The sequence below is a fragment of the Clavelina lepadiformis genome, chromosome 9 (genome assembly GCF_947623445.1).
Source record: "Clavelina lepadiformis chromosome 9, kaClaLepa1.1, whole genome shotgun sequence".
Taxonomy (NCBI): domain Eukaryota; kingdom Metazoa; phylum Chordata; class Ascidiacea; order Aplousobranchia; family Clavelinidae; genus Clavelina; species Clavelina lepadiformis.
In genome coordinates this window covers 15419860-15438750 of record NC_135248.1, presented here as the reverse complement: position 1 = coordinate 15438750, position 18891 = coordinate 15419860, and the positions used below count along the sequence as shown (strand labels likewise).

The 18891-nt window shown below is 37.2% G+C and overlaps 3 protein-coding genes across 3 annotated transcripts; 1 reads left to right on the top strand and 2 right to left on the bottom strand.

The window, feature by feature from the left end:
* Positions 1-295: 295 nt before the first annotated feature.
* Positions 296-5320, bottom strand: LOC143470789 (dehydrogenase/reductase SDR family member 12-like). The gene is made up of 6 exons (XM_076969060.1): positions 4921-5320; positions 3985-4201; positions 3553-3789; positions 2380-2496; positions 1949-2168; positions 296-987 (listed from the first exon to the last, which is right to left on the bottom strand). The coding sequence occupies exons 1-6, from the start codon at positions 4974-4976 to the stop codon at positions 872-874; spliced, it is 963 nt and encodes a 320-aa protein (XP_076825175.1). The 5' UTR covers positions 4977-5320; the 3' UTR covers positions 296-871.
* Positions 5321-7867: 2547 nt separating this feature from the next.
* Positions 7868-8725, bottom strand: LOC143470705 (selenoprotein W-like). Its single transcript, XM_076968975.1, has one exon. It carries the CDS (start codon positions 8652-8654, stop codon positions 8397-8399), a length of 258 nt encoding a protein of 85 aa, XP_076825090.1. The 5' UTR covers positions 8655-8725; the 3' UTR covers positions 7868-8396.
* A 1865-nt stretch (positions 8726-10590) lies between these two features.
* Positions 10591-14413, top strand: LOC143470704 (caspase-3-like). The gene is made up of 10 exons (XM_076968974.1): positions 10591-11113; positions 11308-11377; positions 11690-11837; positions 11904-12054; positions 12162-12340; positions 12444-12582; positions 12701-12798; positions 12881-13036; positions 13375-13430; positions 13607-14413. Exons 1-10 carry the CDS (start codon positions 11092-11094, stop codon positions 13692-13694), a joined length of 1107 nt encoding a protein of 368 aa, XP_076825089.1. The 5' UTR covers positions 10591-11091; the 3' UTR covers positions 13695-14413.
* The last annotated feature ends 4478 nt before the right edge of the window (positions 14414-18891 follow it).

The following is an 18891-nucleotide window of genomic DNA, read 5'->3' as shown; positions in this document are numbered from 1 at the left end:
GACTTCAGATATTGAGAAATGCGACTTTAAATATTTCAGGTTTTTTAAAGTTGAATGTAACAAAAAATTGCTGAGTTTTACATAAAATACTAACACTGTTTGGTATCATTAAAAATGTATTTACAAAGGGGACTTTTTAGCCCTAAAATTTTGAACCTCACTTCATAACAAACAAACCATTCGAAGTACTTTGGACCTATAACTTTTTTTTTTCTCCAGAAACATTAAAGAACATTAATCAATTAGCATTCGTCACCCTGACAGGTATATGTGTGAAATGTACACAATTTGAAGATTTTCAAGAGAAGATTTTCTTTATTAGCAGTAAGAAACATCATTCAAAAGTTAAATACAGTTTTTGAGAATGCGTTTCACAGAAAATGGCGTATGCATATGAAAAACACAACAACAGGACCATATTTTTTTAATAAACGCAACCATGAAGGAACACTGCAAAATGTTTGAAACAAAAGGACAACTGTATATTGTTCTTTAAAAACCACTTGAATAAATTGATGAAAGCGATCTGTGTCATAACAGGTTTGAATGTGTCTTGGAGTATATCAGCAATGGGCAATTTCAAAAACAGAGAATTTATGTTTTAACTGAGAATAAGAAAAAAACTGAGCAATTTAGTAATCGTAAGTAAAAGCACTGACATAATTAATCAACATCAGCTTTTGCAGGATTGCGCTTGTTGTATCCACGTGTAACTAAACTTTTTATTAGAACTGCTGAAACAAACGGAAGCTCACGTTGATTAATTATAAGCAAACCTTTATAGTGGCATTACATTTGGCCATTTGTATAATACACATAAAATGGCATAGAAATATCATCAGTTGCAAAAAATAAAATAGCTCTTTGCTGGTTATTTTGGTTTCAATTTTTCGGCAAGTTCATCCAATTCTTTCAAAAACTTAGCTCTGTCCTGTTTACTTTCCCGGGTCCAAGCCAATGGGAGATGAAGAGACTGAGGTCTGCGATCTGCATCGATAGAAAATACTGAAGTTTGATCAAGAAGCAAGATCATAATTTAAAGCCTTCCTATGCACTCGAGCTCTCAGAGAAACAATAATAATTTAGTAATGAAGTCATCTCTAAATAAATCCATGCTGGTCCCAGCTAATTTTCAATTTAATAAAAGGCGTTTTATTAACCGATGCAACCAGACCAGTAGTAAAACGACTCTGGATGGTAAGAATGCCATCATTAATTTAGTCGACACAACACAAATGTAGCAAGGTGGTTTGAGTGGAAATATTTTTGCCTTTCTAAGACCAAAATCTTTTTGTTTTTTGTAGCATTGATCATATCTCAAGTCTTTATGATACCATGCCAATGTCAATACATTCAAAAACGGTCAGTTACGTCAGAATAAGCCTTTGTTTGTTTATAAATGCAACGTACACTGTAACAATTTCATTCGAACATTATCAACAAAAATTGAAAATGGATTTATTAACCAGAGTATTTAAAATTATTACCATTTAATTTATTTCCATTTTTTTTTACTTTACTTTAATTCAATCCAAAGGCAAATAGATTTAATAAACAGATGGATGAAGTGCCCATGGATTTATTATGTGGCTTCTAGTCTGCCAAGTTAGTTGTTAAGGTAAATGCAAGTTTTGCATATATCGGTCTTTTTCAGCCCATAACTGTAAGTGCCTACTAGAAAGTGAACACAAGGATTTTTCTAAAGCAGGGATGTCCAACCTGCGGCCCGTGGGCCACCTGAGATTTTTGTGCGGCCCGCTAGTCATTTTCACTCCAAGTAGTTGAACTTTGAATCTTAGCCTAATTAAAATGTACCAGTCAGCTCTTTATGTAACCATTTTTCTTGAAATTTAATAGGTTTTGCGGCTCATTGAATTATTTCAAGTGACAATGCGGCCCACTATAATAAAAGGTCGGACATCCCTGTTCTAAAGCAACTGACAAATACCGAGAAAAAAGCTGCCTGTAGGTTGTTTGAGGGCTGCTTCAGAGAGAGCGAGCCAGACAATCGTGTCGGCGCCTTCCTCTGGGGTTCGAAACTTTCCCTGCATCCGGCGATGAAAATCCGGCATCGAGTTTTGCACGGCGGGTGTGTCGGCCCAACCTGGATGCATTGATGAGAAATGTATGTTGGGGTGTTGTTTGGCCAACTCCTCAGTCAGGATAACCTGCAAAATGTTTGAACTTCTTCACATTAAATAATCAAACATGATGTAACATGTTGTCTGAAGCACACGATAATACAAAATGTGGCAACTCTGGCTCCAATAAAAGCAAAGAAGGAATGTATTGAGCAATGCTACCAATAACTTTATAACACGTAATGTTTGTTTAGTTAAAAAACATTGGCAACATTGCTTGTCAGTGCGATGGCGGTACCTGGTGTCGTTTCTGTTGTGCGTATGATACTTCTCCATCGAACGGTGAAAGTTTTGAAAGCTGCATATCATTTGCGTTAAGTTTTTGGATGTACATTCCACCGGAACTCACAGTGATCTAGGCGAATACAATATTAAATTGTCAACTAAGTTTCCAAGCACTAAAGCACACTATACCGTAATTTGATCAGTATAAGCCATAATGCTTTATATGACGATATTTTGCAAGACGCTGTCCACGAAAACTAAAAAATTACATAAATCCTTGATTTATGCAATGCTCATATGATTGGGCGTATGTATTACGATGTTTCATTTTTTCACCATTTTGGAATTTAAAAAAGCTTGGGGTCTCCCTAGGCGGTATTTTGGGCACAATGAAAGAATCTAAACTTCTTTTTGATTTATGACGTCATTTTGAGGTTGCACCCCCTTGTTGAAGTTTCAGTGGAGGTGCATTGTTCTAATTTGGCGATATCTTGGTAACCGATTGAGCGAGGGCCATTATCAAGGTGTCAAAAGATGCAGAATGGCTGGTTTCCTATATAACAACTCAATACATTTTAATTGCATTTTCGCTCTAGAAAAAAGTTATTTGAGAAAAACCTAAGTTTTGACATATTTTGTATGCAAATCACAATGTAGTTCCCAACATACAAAATATGTCAAAACTTAGGTTTTTCTCAAATAACTTTTTTCTAGAGCGAAAATGCAATTAAACTGTATTGAGTTGTTATATAGGAAACCAGCCATTCTGCATCTTTTGACACCTTGATAATGGCCCTAGCTCAATCGGTTACCAAGATATCGCCAAATAAGAACAATGCACCTCCACTGAAACTTCAACAAGGGGGTGCAACCTCAAAATGACGTCATAAATCAAAAAGAAGTTTAGATTCTTTCATTGTGCCCAAAATACCGCCTAGGGAGACCCCAAGCTTTTTTAAATTCCAAAATGGTGAAAAAAATGAAACATCCTAGTATGTATATTTTGAACTTGTCACTTGGTTTAATGGTCAGACATTGTTATATCAAAAAAGGGCTTAAACCCCACAAAAATTATAGTAGCTGTATCTACGAGAAGGATCAATTATCATCAATGGAAAAACTAGTTCTACACACATGCTTGTAACTTTAATGAATATATTTATTGAAATCAGTTTTGAAAGCTCACCACTCTAGGTTGCTCTGATCTCAGAAGCAAAGGCGTCAATTGCTTCGTCAAGATGTAAGTTCCCAGTGTGTTGGTCGCAAAGTTCGTCTCAACCTCTCCAATAAGTTTTCTCTCGAGCACCATACAACCGGCGTTGTTCACGAGAACGTTTAATTTTCCATGATCAGCAGAGAATGAGTCAGCAAATTTGTAAACCTCCCCTGATTGTGACATATCCAGAATATGAACGTGCACATTCTGCACAAACAAACAAAATCGTATCTATATATTACGCAAATTAACAAGCACATCTCCAACAAGATACATAAGCAAAATACAGGCAATAACAAATCAATGAACAGAAAATATCGCAAAACCTCACAAGCTTAAAACATGCATTTAAAAAAAATTTATCAGCATGGCTGATAAACTCATAAACATCAACAAAATTACCTGGTTTTTACTTTCGTCGATAATTTCATCTTTGGCTTTATTGGCCCTGTCCAGGCTTCTACACACCATATGTACTTCCCCACCTTTCTTAGCTATTGCAATGGCAGCTGCTTTCCCGATGCCACTGTTGGCTCCAGTGATCATAAACACGAGGCCGCTGGCATCTTTGTTGAGATCGGACTCCACAAAAGATTTGCTCGCAGCCTGGTAGCCGCTCCTGGAAGATGTAAAACATTTTTATGACCCTTTTTGCAAGTAAATCAGAAATATTGAGCCAGTTGTGATCCAAGCATGAAAAGCTTGTGTTTTAGCACGGGAAGAATTATGCCGATAAAATTAGGGCCTTTGTTTTACATCTAACTATTTTCCACCACAACTAATCCCTGTTTTCATAAAGAGATTGACTATTTCACCGTAAGTAGGTCACGCAGTTTATTGTTAAAAATAGGCAATTAGGTTGGGAGAATGGCAAAAAGTTGATTTTAGTTCAATAGGGTCTACAGTATTTCAAGAAACCCTGAAAAATAGCTTTGAACATGAGTTTTTACTGTGAATTAGTGATTGTTAATAAATGGAGCCGATTCTACTGCAAGGCAATTGGCTTCGTCCTGCTTATTTGTCCTGTGTCATTGTCAAGTTACAACTGTCCAGAGATGAAACAAAATTTGACTGGACTTGCTATATTTGTGTTTCCTGTAACATTTTATCCTTCACCATACCGAAGATATCTCCAGCATATCATACAAACTTTCCATACAGGGCGTGATATTTCTCTATCCATTGATCCATTGTCCACTTACACATCTAGGTGTGAAGCGGAAATGCACGAGATGGAAAATTAGGAAAAATTAATTATAAACTGGAAGCAAATTAAATGAAAGTAGTTAGCTAACTGAATATTTCAATAATACTGATTTTATACATTGCATCACTCACTTAGTAAACTCTCTTAAGCCCTTGATAACGAAAACTCCTTTTTGATAGAGACTCATATTTTTAATTTGATGAAGATTTTGCAAAGTATAATACGGAAACTTTATAGCTTTCTAAAAAGGCAACAACAACCGTCAGGTTTACCTAATCACACATATACGACATCATATATCCGCTGATGCAAGCTATAGCCTATTTTGTTTACAGTCAGCAAACCGATGGTTATATTATGGCGAAGGTAGAGCTTGTACGTTGCTGTTGCGATGCTGCGTTGTTACGATGCTGACTCCTTTGCTCAGAAGGTTGCTACTCAGTTGTTTGTTACCTTCGCTCATATATTAAAGGAAAAACAAGTACGACCTTCTTACTTCAAGTCTTTAATCGAACTGATGTCCTGCGCGCAGGCAGTGCAAAACGAAAAAGAGACAGTAAAACGAACTAACAGTGCTTATAAACATGTGCTGGGAGCATCGCGAGAGCGCCATCCAGCGACAAACAAACAAAACACCCAACGGCCGCTACATACATCTTTCCTTCCCGGCAAGAAAATAAGAGGGCGGAAAGCGATGAGGATAACACATAATGCGAACTAATAAAACAAAACTGAGATCTAACAAGCACAACTCACATTTTACAAATTTGGGATTATCTCAGCGCCACTGTGTCAACCTATCGTGCAAAAAGAACAATTGTGAGTATGGCAGTAGCGCCAGCAGCGGGAAGGACGTCACCTTCCCAAAAACAGCCACTATGTGTACAGTGTACACCATAACAAAAGAATGCAAAGGAATAATTCTCCACGACAGGAGTTCGCCGTCAGAGAGCATGGCAATTAATGCCGGTAAAATCATGGCAATTAGTGCCGTTAAAAGCATGGCAATTAGGGCCATTAAGATTAGTGTGATAACACAATCGGCAATAGAACGCTATTATACGTAACACCAGATCGTGTGGATTTTTATCAAAGGTTATAATAAGCCCTTGATAAGCACGACAAAATGACAGCTGGGCAATAATCTTTGGTGTAATATTCAAGTTACCCTTGGTAGGCGTAAAAAAAATACACAACAAATGGAAACGCTTATAAATAAACAAAACGCAAACACACATTCACCACTGAGTGTTGGAACACCGCGCAGGCCTCTCGAATGACCTTCCACGCGTCGTGCACTGTTCAGCATGCTGGTTCTCCGCCACCCTCGCATCCGGGGTCAAACAAAGTTTCAACAACACCATCGTTCCGCGGTGGCTTGCAGTTAAAAGCTCGATGAACAAACCTTGCATGGGTTGTAGACATGTCTTCAGAGTTGTAGTCGGAGGTCACCAGAATATATGGCGAAGGTAGGTTGTCGGGGTCACCAGAAAATATGGCGAAGGTAGAGCTTGTACGTTGCTGTTGCGATGCTGCGTTGTTACGATGCTGACTCCTTTGCTCAGAAGGTTGCTACTCAGTTGTTTGTTACCTTCGCTCATATATTAAAGGAAAAACAAGTACGACCTTCTTACTTCAAGTCTTTAATCGAACTGATGTCCTGCGCGCAGGCAGTGCAAAACGAAAAAGAGACAGTAAAACGAACTAACAGTGCTTATAAACATGTGCTGGGAGCATCGCGAGAGCGCCATCCAGCGACAAACAAACAAAACACCCAACGGCCGCTACAATATAACCACAGTATTACGCAACTAAGGTGACAGTGTGGGGAATACCCTACGCTGACTTCTTATGTAAAAAAAATTTCGAAATTTTAAAAATTGATTAAGATTAACAAGCATCCATATGTTAGGCGTTTGCAAAGTTGATCAAGTTCCTTGGTCGTAGGCTAACACTTATTTGAACTTCCACCACATCCTGTCCCTTAAACTTGGCAACAGTCAATCTTTAATTTGATGTCTATTACTCTCCTTCTATTCCACATATTTACGACCACAACTGGCCTGATGCGTTGTAAATTATAAGCAAAGCCTGAAAATAACGGCCGGCTGGGTTTATTAAAACATCCGCAATCTATCTATACGAATAAACATATACGTATATATCTGTTTGCCAATTCCAATCACAATCATTTCAGCAATGATATTGTTCCATTTAGTTTTATTAAATTATAAATACTTACTTTTTTATATATACTGAGCATGTTAAATCAAGCATAATATGAGCATTAAGATTGCATCAAGCAAGAGCATCAAGATGAGCATTTTGTCATAAATTTAGACATTATATAAGCTATTGCAACAAATGATTGTAAAAAGTAATTTTGAAAAAACTTTCCCTGAATAATTTGTGATAATAAAGGGATATTATAATATACAAATCCAATAGAATTCTTATTTTCAGACGTCTGCTTTACGAAGCATGACGTCAATGATAGATAACTTCCGTTTTAAGTCGTGACATAAATATTGCGCCTGCCTATCTTGCGTGAATTATGCACAGCTGTTCAATGCATTCATTTTCTACTAAGATCATCGCTGTAACATGGATGTCTTGCCAATGTTTTGTCTAAATGCATTTGTTCAAAGAAACTTCAATATAATCAGTATATACAGCTGTCATTCCTGTGTAACCATTCTTGAATTCAATTTGAAGAAGTTCAGTATTAAGATAGACAACTTTATTGTCATCTTCACAAAGTAACAAGGACTTTGGTCCTATAATATAGCAATGGAAAACAAATCATTATAATATTGATCACTGTTAATTGAAGCCTGTCATCAGACAATAAGCTGTCAAGGTGAACAATTAAATCTGTGGGTGAGAAAAGTAGACAATGACCTCATGAGACTCATATGTTATCACCCGCAATAATCATTTCAACAAGTAATTATTGTACTGAAGTGGGTCAATCTCTAAATTTCAGGTGCCATTTTCCATTACAAATTTATAATTTTGTGAACATTTGTTTAGATAAATGCTGAGTAATAACAATAAGAAAACATAACGAACATCCTCTTCCTGTGTTGTGCGAATTTTATTATTTTCCATCGAACTAAATTCCAACAAACCATTTCTTAATTTTTGCAAATAAATTTTCACCTACAGACAATTCCATTATCATATCACCATCATTTCATGCATAAGGGACAGATTTTCACACCTCAACTAAATACTTGATAAAATGAAATGCAAACAGCCACATCATTCACTAATCAGCTCAGATGAAAAGCAAAAATTATCACGACTTGATCGAAGCTTTTGATTAAGCCGGTCATTAATTTTACTCAACAAAAAAGTCAAACTAGAAACGACGTGAGCAACTAAGCGCGCCATTGCTTTGCCCATGTTATAACTTTGAAAATCAAACGCGCAATAAACGCCAGGTTAAATAAAAAGGTGAACTACTTATTAGAACAGGCTGACAAAAATGTGCAATTGATAGGATGAAAATGAATAACGTTTGCAAAATTAATAGTACGATAAAAATCAAATTTGAACCATACGGCAACAAAGCAACGGAAACACTTAGGCCAGCAGCTGTTTATTAGAGCGCGTCCTCAACTGCTCTGATGATCTTCTGAAGTTTGGCCTCGGAGTCGATGTACCCATCCCCATTCTTCTTGGAGTGCACAAGCCTGCCGTTGACGTCAACTTCAAGATAACCAGAGACATTTGGAGTTGCAACCCCAACCATTTCCACGTCATCTCCGAACTCATTTTCCAACTCCGCCTTGAGTCGGTTGTACTTGGAGCCGTACCCTCACGCCCCACAGTACGTCACAATCACTTTCACTTTACCCATAGCTATTATTTGAGCTTGAAACGTTATTTAAGCTTGTACTAGATCTGCAAACTAACAAACAGGTTACATACTGTGCAGGGCCAACCTATTAAATTCTGTTCTTCATATTGTATGGTTGTGTTTTCCATCCCATGCAGTGAATTACCACAAACCATTTTATGAAAAGTATGCTAGGCCTAAAATAATCAGCGCTAATGCCTGACAGGCCTGGACAATATGAAAAGCTGGGATGTCACAATATTAAGCAGATATTCATACCAGCCACTATTTATCTTGTTTTTCCACTTAACTTTGCAGCATTTCTCAAAAGATTGACATCCACAGGTTTGTATTTCATTTTCAAGTAGTTAACATTTTATCATTATTATGAAATTATAATTTTGTGACTTTAAAACCTTTTAATGCATCTAACATTTCATTAAGAAGAAAATAACACCTATATTGAAATCAATATCAATCACATTTTTAAATTAATCTCATAGTCTTAATTTTTTTAGTTTTAAACCACACACTAAAAGTTTGCAATGGGCGGCAGGTCTTTCACACGCTCATTTTAATCCCAACTGGAAATAGACCAGCAAATTTTGGACAAAAATCGCAGCCGCGCATATACATACTGTATAACACCCAAGTTCTATCTAAGATTCTAATATTACATAAATAGGCTGATCAGCTGTATATATACATATATATGCTGCATATAACAGCTGTTATTTGCCTCGTTTCTAGTAAAAGGTCATCGGCATGTTTTAATACTCGAACAGCCTTTGTACGATTTAAACTAAACAATAACTCTTAATCGCTTGAGCACTGGTTACTGAGCTAGTGTATGTTTTGATGGATACACATCATACATTTCTTAACCGGTTTATGAATCTTATATTTTTGTATTTCCTGAATCTGCAACTGTTCATCAGGACCACTGACAGACTGAAAAGAAGCATCGCTAACACAGTCATACCTTGCTCAAGGTGTTACAAAAGTCGCCAACCTGGGAACTGAACCTGCCTCACATATGTAAGAGACAGACACTCTAACCGCTAACGGCAACAATAAATCGCAGATAAAGATAGATATATCATAGGCTACCAGCAATACCTGCAGCTTTTGATCATAACGAGTGACCAGTGACACCATAGACTAATCCCGGTCTGCGTCAAACAAACACGTTCAGCAAAAATAGTGGCAAATTATAACAAAAAAATGTTTATTGATCACTCATCTACCATAATGCAGTTCACCCCCATTAGCTTAATAAATCATGTTGCCTTGTCCTATCCGTATTAAAAATTGGTATCGACTTAACATCTGAAGATCGAATGATTGATTGCTTGCAAGCTTGGCAACGAAATGATCTTTTTTTCACTGAGTCGCCACATGCCTTTTTTACGAAGAAGGGATGCCATGTTGGCAAAAAAGCGCAAACATATGCCACGAGTTGGCGTTATGTAACAATTAAACGATTGCTGACAGCGAGCGAGTCGCTTTTCCGTTCAGCCTTACACAAACAAAGTTCGTTGCTGTTTACACACTAAACTTAATAATACCGGTTTTACGATCTATAACTTCAATCATAAATCATGCTTAAAGGAAGTTAAAGCCCAGAATTTGGTTATTTCTCTACGTCCTGCAAACTTATATGTGATCGCAATCATGCTCAGCTTCGTTAAACCATGTTATTACAAGAGCTTTTGTTTATGAAAAACTTTCGAAATACAAACTAATCATTAAGTTTTTGGCTTGATATTTTTGGGAAAATTGACATTACAATCACAAAATGTTGCATTCCGAACTATTTTTATTTACAAGATGTCTAAAAATCCCCATGATTGAAACCAAATGAAGAAAATAATTTGAAAAAGTTTCCATACACAAAATGATTGACGTGACATCTGATAGTTCGTCATTTGTATAGAAGTTGTTTATTGGACAAATGGCCGACAAAGAATTCCTGTTGGTCCGAGCGTGGTTGAAGGCGCTGTTGAAATTGTAATTTTTCATGATTTTGAGATTAGATTAGTGGAAGTAACGAGTAGGGCAGCTAATGGCGCTATGCTGCTCTGCAATCTGCATTAAAGCATGTTGTGCAAACACCAGTTCGATTTTGCGCAGTTTGTCATTTTGTCATACGCTCAACAATCAATCATAAGCGGGCAAACTTTATAAATAGATATTCGTGATGGTCCCGTTTATGCCCACAGTAGACGAGTCACGCGTCTGAATCGAACAGAAACATAAATCTGGCCTTTCTCTTATTGTCCGATATCGTGTCACAATAACTCACACCTGTTCGGAACCTGTGGGAGTATTTATACAAGTTGAACTGACTGAGCTCGGGATTAGAGTCAAGTTGAGAGTTCCAGGAATAAGTTAAGTGAGGAATATATTACCAGCCAAGTGTAAGAAGTTATTTGGAGAAGAAGAAGATACAACAACAATGACAGCTGTCACCGCAGCAGGTCTGTTGTAAAACAGATTTTAATATTTTGGTTGATACAGTTGCTATATTACAGTATAAACATTTGTATATAGTACAGTATGTTGGCTATAGTAGTATGTGGTTATTTGTAAACTGTTACTAGATTATGTGCAAAATCTGCATTCACGATTTTATTTCATAAAGTCAACTGTAAATATCTTGCTTGGTTTTAAGGATTGATAATGAATGGAACTCTACCAGATGTGCAATATGCTGGGGATTTGTTGAAGGCAGACGGTCCTGGGTACGTAGCTTCAGTTTACATTATGTGAAGCCTTGGTCAGTCTTTCCTGATTGTTCAATGCTTCCTTGTTTGTCTGTTTGGCTGCTTCATTTTAACAGGAATAATAATTTATTTGTTTGTGTAGTTTGCTTTAACAAGCTGTAAATGTTCATGACGGATTGATTTATTTTCCACCACAAATAAATACACTTTTTTACTGACATGCATAGAATTGCTTGTACAGGCAATTTATACAATGACTACAAACTGATGAAATTGCATGAGACACAACAACGTTTCTGATTTAAACAGATCATATTTTACGAATGACAGGCATGATGTTACGGATGCAATGGGGTTTAATTATTACGAGGACAGCATTACCGGTGAACTTCACGTCTTTAATGAATTTGAAGAAGTGAAATTTGAGTACAACATGTCGCATGAAAAGAGAGGATGTTTCCTTATATTTAACCAAGAAGTAAAACGCATGCAGAATCACAGCCATATATCGTTCAAGTTTATCAATGTTTTTCATTATTCTTAGAATTTTGCCCCTTGGTTGAATTTATCAGCAAGAAAAGGCACAGAGCAGGATGTCATCAGTGTGCGTCAAGCTGCACGATTGATGGGATTTGAATACATCAGAGTAGTACACGACGCCACTCGAGATCAAATCAAATTCTGGCTTAAAATGGGCAAGTGTGATTAATAAATACCAACATACAGCATAATATTTCCCAGCGCTTCACTATACATGTTAATTATCTTTGGCAATCTTTCACATCCTATTTTCATTGTTTAGTCGGTGAATCAGACCATAGTCCGTACGATGCATTTGGTTGTGCAATTCTCAGTCACGGTGATGAAGGAGACGTCGTGTTTGCAAAAGATGGCCCAATGCATATCACTGACTTTACCAGTCCTTTTACTGCTGAAAATTGTAAAACTCTTGCCAGAAAGCCTAAACTCTTTTTTATCCAAGTATGCCTAGTACTTTAATCCAATTTCAATGCTAAGCTAAAGTGTGTTGTTAGTAGTATAAGGTAGTAGAAGGCTTAACAAAAACTTCTTTCTTTTTATCCAGGCTTGCAGAGGAACCAAAAAAGACAGTGGAGTTGAACTAGATGCGATGTCACCCAATGTTGATGTTGTCGATGGAATGCCCTCGCCTATAAAGTTGCCGTCACAAGCTGATTTCATGATTGCATGTGCCACCATCCCAGGTATATTAGCATCACTTCATTCTATCAGGCAATACAGCTACGCCTTGTTTCACTTTGCTAAACTACTAAATTGTTGATAACCGATGCTTAGATTAATGATGATTGAAATACTTTCCAGGATATATGTCGTGGAGAAATACTAAACGTGGTTCTTGGTTTATTCAAGCTTTGCTGGACTGTGTCGCGAAATATGTGAAAACTTTGGAGTTAATGGAGGTAAGTAGGCCGGTCAAATCATTGTCAATTACATTACATTGGCATAACATGGTTATCAACACAACATTTTCATCGCACGTAGATAATGACGAGAGTGAACAGCGTGGTGGCGCATCACTTCCAATCCAACACTGGAGATGAGTCCGATGGGTCAAAGCAGATTCCGTCCATCGCTTCCCAACTCACTGCTCAAGTTTATTTCTTTCAGGATAAATTGGACGAAAACGCAAACTGTGTGGTGAGTGTTGTCATTGCGTTGAAGTAAATTGAGCGAGAACCACTTCCAAAGAGCTTTTGTGATCAATAAATCACCAACAAACGTAGTACTACAACTTGCAGGGTGATATTTTCCTTATTATTTATGTTGCAACTTGCAACACGGCTGCATGAACTTTGTTCCTCTGATAACAGACCTTGTGTAACGAGAGTTGTGCAACAATCTTCACTTAACCATTCACCTTTCCCCGCCCCTCTTGTTAAATATTGAACTTTTGAGTGGGTTATGACATCACAATCATGACCCAGGCTTAATAATTAATCATGTCACTGAATATGAAAGTATTCATTTAATTACAGGTGGCTGAGCCTGATGGAATAGAGGAAAGCAAAGTTGATATTTCACCAAATGAAAAGTAATTTTGCCATATTTTCAACTGTTTATATTAATTATTTTAGCTATTTTTATTTTTGAATATTTTAAAAGCGACTTTGAAATCCAGACTGAAAATTCTGATAAAAAAAAACTCAACTTTTAAACCAAAGTAACGTTTAAATGAAATGTTCAACGAGGTCATTTTCTTATTTTCAGGACTTCAAAGCAATCCAGTGGATTTGGAAAGAGACTGAGGAGAAGTTTCCGCAGACTTAAAGGCGGCAGGAAAGCAGAAGTCAAATAAAAAATGATCTTATTCGAACGAATTGTCCAATTTCAAATATTTCGAAGTCGAAACGAGAACCTGACATGAGATCACGTGATTACATCAGTCGAAGGAGGAGCACTGTGTTGGTTGTGAACGCCCCGGGTAGAATTCAATCTTTTCTGTCTTTGTATTCGAGGTTTGTCCTTTGTTTGACGACATAAGTGTATTTCAATTTTCTTTGAAGCTCCACCTTTTGATTGTGGAGGTTTAGACGCGCAGTGTGTGTGCGTGCTCGCTTCAATATCATCGCTGTGTTTTTAACTTTTTTATTTGACACCGATTGTGCGTAGCTCGCCAACAACGAATGAACATTTGTAGCACAGTAGCGATGGTATTGTTTCGTCATAAAGTTATTCTTATTTTAGCTACTGGCGGATATTTTTAAATATTATATCGATATTTTGACTTTTTATTAGATTTTATGCCTCGCTTTTTTGTTTCTATCCTTCACCATTCAACTGTCACTGTATATTTGTGCATATGAGATGTCACTGTATATTTGTGCATATGAGATGTCGCTGTAATAATGGCTTATTGGGCTGTATCTTGAGATTGTTTAATTTCGCACTTACAATTAATTTAGCGCAGATTTTTTTAATCTTTTCTTAATTATGTGCAATGTTTCGTTTCTTCACGAGTTACGTTCCACCGAGTTCCTTGCAAGTTATTTCAATAAATCAAAAAAGTAAAAAATATTAAGTTGGTTTAAATGAATAGGATTTGTCCAATGATGGCTTAGACAGGACCAAGCCCTATGTAGTTATAGAATGTGTTTTCATTCGTCGACAAACTGATGGACAAGAAATTCTTGACCTTATATGGAAAACGAACAACGTCAATATCGAGACAGATTTACAAGCTGCTTCATTAAAATACCGACTTCTTTGTGATGTCATAATTTGCTTTATAACATCACGCGCAAACCGGGATTAACGTCAGGATATTGCAACAGAATAGTTTGCTGAATATAACAACGCCTCGGATATTGCACGGTGCGTAGGCAGCTGTCACTTGTGAGGGGACAGCTGGAACAATCCCGAAAGAATACTTTATGACGTCATTATCACGAGGGTGAGTTGGCTGAGATGAAAACATTCCATTTAGACTTTAAACTGTTTTTCAACATTTTCATTCTGCCATTCATGCAATGCTTATGAGTTGGGATGATTTTTTCTCATGTGGAGCGTCTGCTGACAGCTTCCTTCTCTTTTGTTCAGATTAACTTTTATTAAGTTTAGAAGCAAACACACAGACGACATGGCCTTGACTTTGTAGACAGGAACATTGAACAACAAGATAAAGAATTTACCACACGTGTGTAACGATGCTTTATATCGAGAAGTTTAAGAGCATAAAATTGGCCCAAAATACTCGAAGTAGAAAAATAGGTTTTTGGAGTCTTTCTATCTGCAGATCTGCACAAAATAAGGTTCAACACCAAGGGTAGTTAGTTCCATACATCCCGAATTTTACAACAAACTTTCAAAAGTGCGTAAATCTTCACGAGCCGGGGCGTCAAATGATCAAGTTAATATTTGCAGAGGCTGGTAAAGTGCTCAACGTGTCCAAACATCGCTTATGGTTGAATAAATATAAGTTCAAAAGTTGACTTTAAATGAGGAGCTCTGCGGAGGCGTCTCAACCATAGTGGGCATTTCTCAATTATGATGACGTAAATGTTAATCTGCGGGCACACTGGCGCACTCGTCCAAGTAACAATTGCAAATGTTCAAGTCCTTGCACGAAAGTTTGGTTCAGACTCTCACGTTCAAGAGCACATAGACCTGGAAGTAAAATAATGAAACGAAAAAGAACTTTTGCCAATTTGCAGCTTCGGCAAAAGTATCTAATCCAAGGATGATGGGGATTAGGAAAGGAGCGATGGTGGGCTTTACATCAATGGATGTTTTAAGCCTGACAAATCCCAGATATTTGACATGAAAGCCAAACGGAAGCTCTAAATTAGGGGTCAATCAGTAACCGACGATTGGAAGCGAAAACGGTAAAAGAATCTCATTCAAAGCGGAACTGATATTTGAACGTTCATTGCGACAACTTGTCGCTTGCTGACGTTGAACCAAAGTTCAAGGTTGTTGGCGGGGAAACTAATATTATTGCAAGGTCAAGGCAAAATCGATTGCTGATTGTCTTACAAGCAAATAAAGGTTTCTGACGCATTCAACAAGATTTGAGAATTGCCTTGAAATTACAACGTTACGACGTCCTTGAAACAATCTCTTCATCAAATTGAGACAAAAGCAAATTAATTTGTGTTAAGGTGTCTGGAAAATTTCCACGTTTAAGGTTTTCTCGGACGAAAAAAGAAACATTTGCGTGACGTCGGTTTCCACAAAAAACGAATTTCTCTGTCACGTGGTTGTTAAGTCATGCGTGAAGTCATGAATGTAGCAATGTTTCAAATTTAAAAGAACAACATCAGAAATATTAATTGATCAAAAATTGTCCCACTTGTAAAAATCGATTGTAGCAAAGACATTTTCCATTTTGACTGCGAACCACAATCAATTGCTTGATTGTTACGAAATCTTTGATCATATTGGAAAAAAGAAATCAGAAAATCGTTCGAGGATCTAATCTTAATCTTTGATAAACCTTTCAAAGATTGATTTATGTCAACATAGAGTTCATTGTTACGTCAAGCCATGTAATAATCCGTTCAATGTTTTCATACCAACCTTTATATTTATAAAAGCGTTTGTATAGTTTCACAAAAGCCAGTGTTGAAATGTTTGCTTTTCGTTGAATGGTTTGTGAATAGAAAATCAATTGTGCAACGTTCATGTGTTTAGACCCCGATCTGTGGTACTTGGGTTGCTACAAAACCTGGGGCCAGCTTGTCATATCAGGTTGATAAAGTAAATCTTGATACCGCCTCAGCAGTGTGCACTTAACTGGAATGGTAGGTTATCACTACCCTGACATTTCCTGCCTCGCAAAATAGGTAAAACGATTAAAGATTATTATTTATGGCCGATAAAATTACGACATGTTTCAATACAAACGTTTATGCAGCAAAGGGTAAGTAAGTTCCGAAAAGACGATTATTTTCTTGCAAGGATAAAAAAATAATAAACTTTCAGCTTTTAATTAGAAAGAAAGCGAATTATGTGAATAAATCAGCGCCATTTGTATTCGCCTCGGAATTTCAATTCAACCTTTCAATGCGCTTCTATACATTGTCAAACAAGACACAAGAAAAAGTTGACGGTCATACATGTGGCAACGTCACAGCAAAGAAATTTAACTTTGAAAAGAAATAATTCTTTTTTTGCGGATAAAATCGAACTCAACTAAATGAAAATGTCATTGATTCGCTGCTCCACCGCCATCTAGCGGAAGGTGATGTCAAAGTGGAAGTAAAACTTTTCTTGATGCGACTGAGGTGAAATAACCGGATGAGTTTACTGTATAACAAGAAACCCCAAAACAGGCCAATATGCAAGGCTGGATGGGAATTGGCCACAAGTTCTTATGGTGCTTGACCAATTTGTTGTTCATTATAACGATAAATAACTTCATATTCTGGAACACATAGTCTATTCCGTATATGCATTAACGTTGTTGACCACAAATCTTACACAAAGTCCCTTGAAACTTAACTAATCAATAATCCGCAACCAATAGTGCGTTGGTGTTTGCGATGGAATTACAAAGGAAAAATGACGTCGGTTACACCAGACCCTCTCGAAAAGCAGCACACCGTGAAGCCGATGCTATATCGGATGAGCGCAAGGTGGAAGAGCTGGTGGTTGAAAAGTTACTTTTATAATACATTTTAGTTGAGGAGAAATGTCAGAGCTCTCATAGGATCTAGTTTCAAGTTCCACTGCGACAAACGTAACCCAACGTCTTACACGCTGGACCACTTTACATCACTTTAAAACTGTTGCATATTTGACAGTTGTTCACAATAAAAGCAAAGGCAGCAAAAGTTGGAAACATTTCGTTAGTTTGTACTCAGTGTTTCACAGAATACGAGTATTTTGCACGTGTAAGCAAAGATGTACACTCTCACTTATCTCATGTTAAAATCTCTGCCTCGTCAATTATTATTATTCGTCTAAAACCAAATTCATCTTCCACAAAATCAAAAAGTCTTTTTCTCATAGATATTCTACTAGTCTTGGATTGAAACCTTGCAGTGAGATGCTTGAAAAATTATGTGAAAACTACAGGATCCCAACCTTATATCAGCTACTTATATTATGCTACTTTACAATGCCAGTTGAATTTTGCGACCTCACAGACCTGCTTGCTTATTGCCTGCGGTTTTAATGCATTGCTTACAAGCAGGATGTGAACCAACCGGCAAATCCTGTTTCCGTTCACATTGCGTGCTTGTAGCCCATTGAACGAGCATTATCCCAGAAGCATTAAGAATAATTGCAAGTGTAGCCTAAGTGCTAGAGCTTGGAAAGCACAACAGAGTGTTTGTTACCCAGTTTCTGCACTGACGTGGTGATAAAAGGTTGAAACGCAAACAAAGGAACAAATTTTTTGCAGAGTGAATTAACGTCTGCTTTTAAGAACAAATATTTACACTGAGCTGAAGACGATAGTTTCAAAGGTTTATCACAGCAGTCCATGTAGTTCCAGCGCAAGCTATAGCGTTTTGAGTTTAGCGCTAGGTTGGTTCAACACGGGGCGTAGTTATCAAGCTAACTTTCCCGCATTAATTCTGAAACGTTTCTGCAACAGTTAATTGTGATGCGTAACTAACTTAATAGAAAGTAGAAGTAATTAACGTAAGCGACAGACGTTTGCTCCATAACTAAATTTGATCATTTTAGTTCACTTCTGCAATCCGTCAGTCGTCAGTCAGTGCTTGAATGGAATTGTGCTGATACATCGTAATATCCCATCCGTCTATGCATCACCCTGATATCGATGCGCATAAGCAGACCAGTCTCAGTCTGACTTCTTTTGATTCTCACAATCTACATTCTAGAATTTGCTGCAAGTGTTGTGACGAATATAAAGTGATTAGCTTGGGCATGTTCGACCAGCTTTGTCTGTCTGCCATTGAACAGGGTGAATACAAGATTGAACAGACTAACTAGTTGCCAATAAAGCAACATATCATGCAATAACATATCGAGGTTATTTTCCCAATGTCGCTGGAGTTGTAAATGGGGTGAACACTGTCAGGTCG

Excerpts from the sequence above, each read along its gene's own strand:
- LOC143470789 (XM_076969060.1), bottom strand. The coding sequence starts at position 4,976 with ATGAGTCTCTATCAAAAAGGAGTTTTCGTTATCAAGGGCTTAAGAGAG. Across the intron at positions 2,169-2,379 it reads CACAACAGAAACGACACCAG|GTTATCCTGACTGAGGAGTT; the intron begins GTACCGCCATCG and ends AACATTTTGCAG. Across the intron at positions 988-1,948 it reads TACAGGCAGCTTTTTTCTCG|ATCGCAGACCTCAGTCTCTT; the intron begins GTATTTGTCAGT and ends CTATCGATGCAG.
- LOC143470704 (XM_076968974.1), top strand. The coding sequence starts at position 11,092 with ATGACAGCTGTCACCGCAGCAG. Across the intron at positions 11,114-11,307 it reads GACAGCTGTCACCGCAGCAG|GATTGATAATGAATGGAACT; the intron begins GTCTGTTGTAAA and ends CTTGGTTTTAAG. Across the intron at positions 12,055-12,161 it reads CAAATTCTGGCTTAAAATGG|TCGGTGAATCAGACCATAGT; the intron begins GCAAGTGTGATT and ends TTCATTGTTTAG.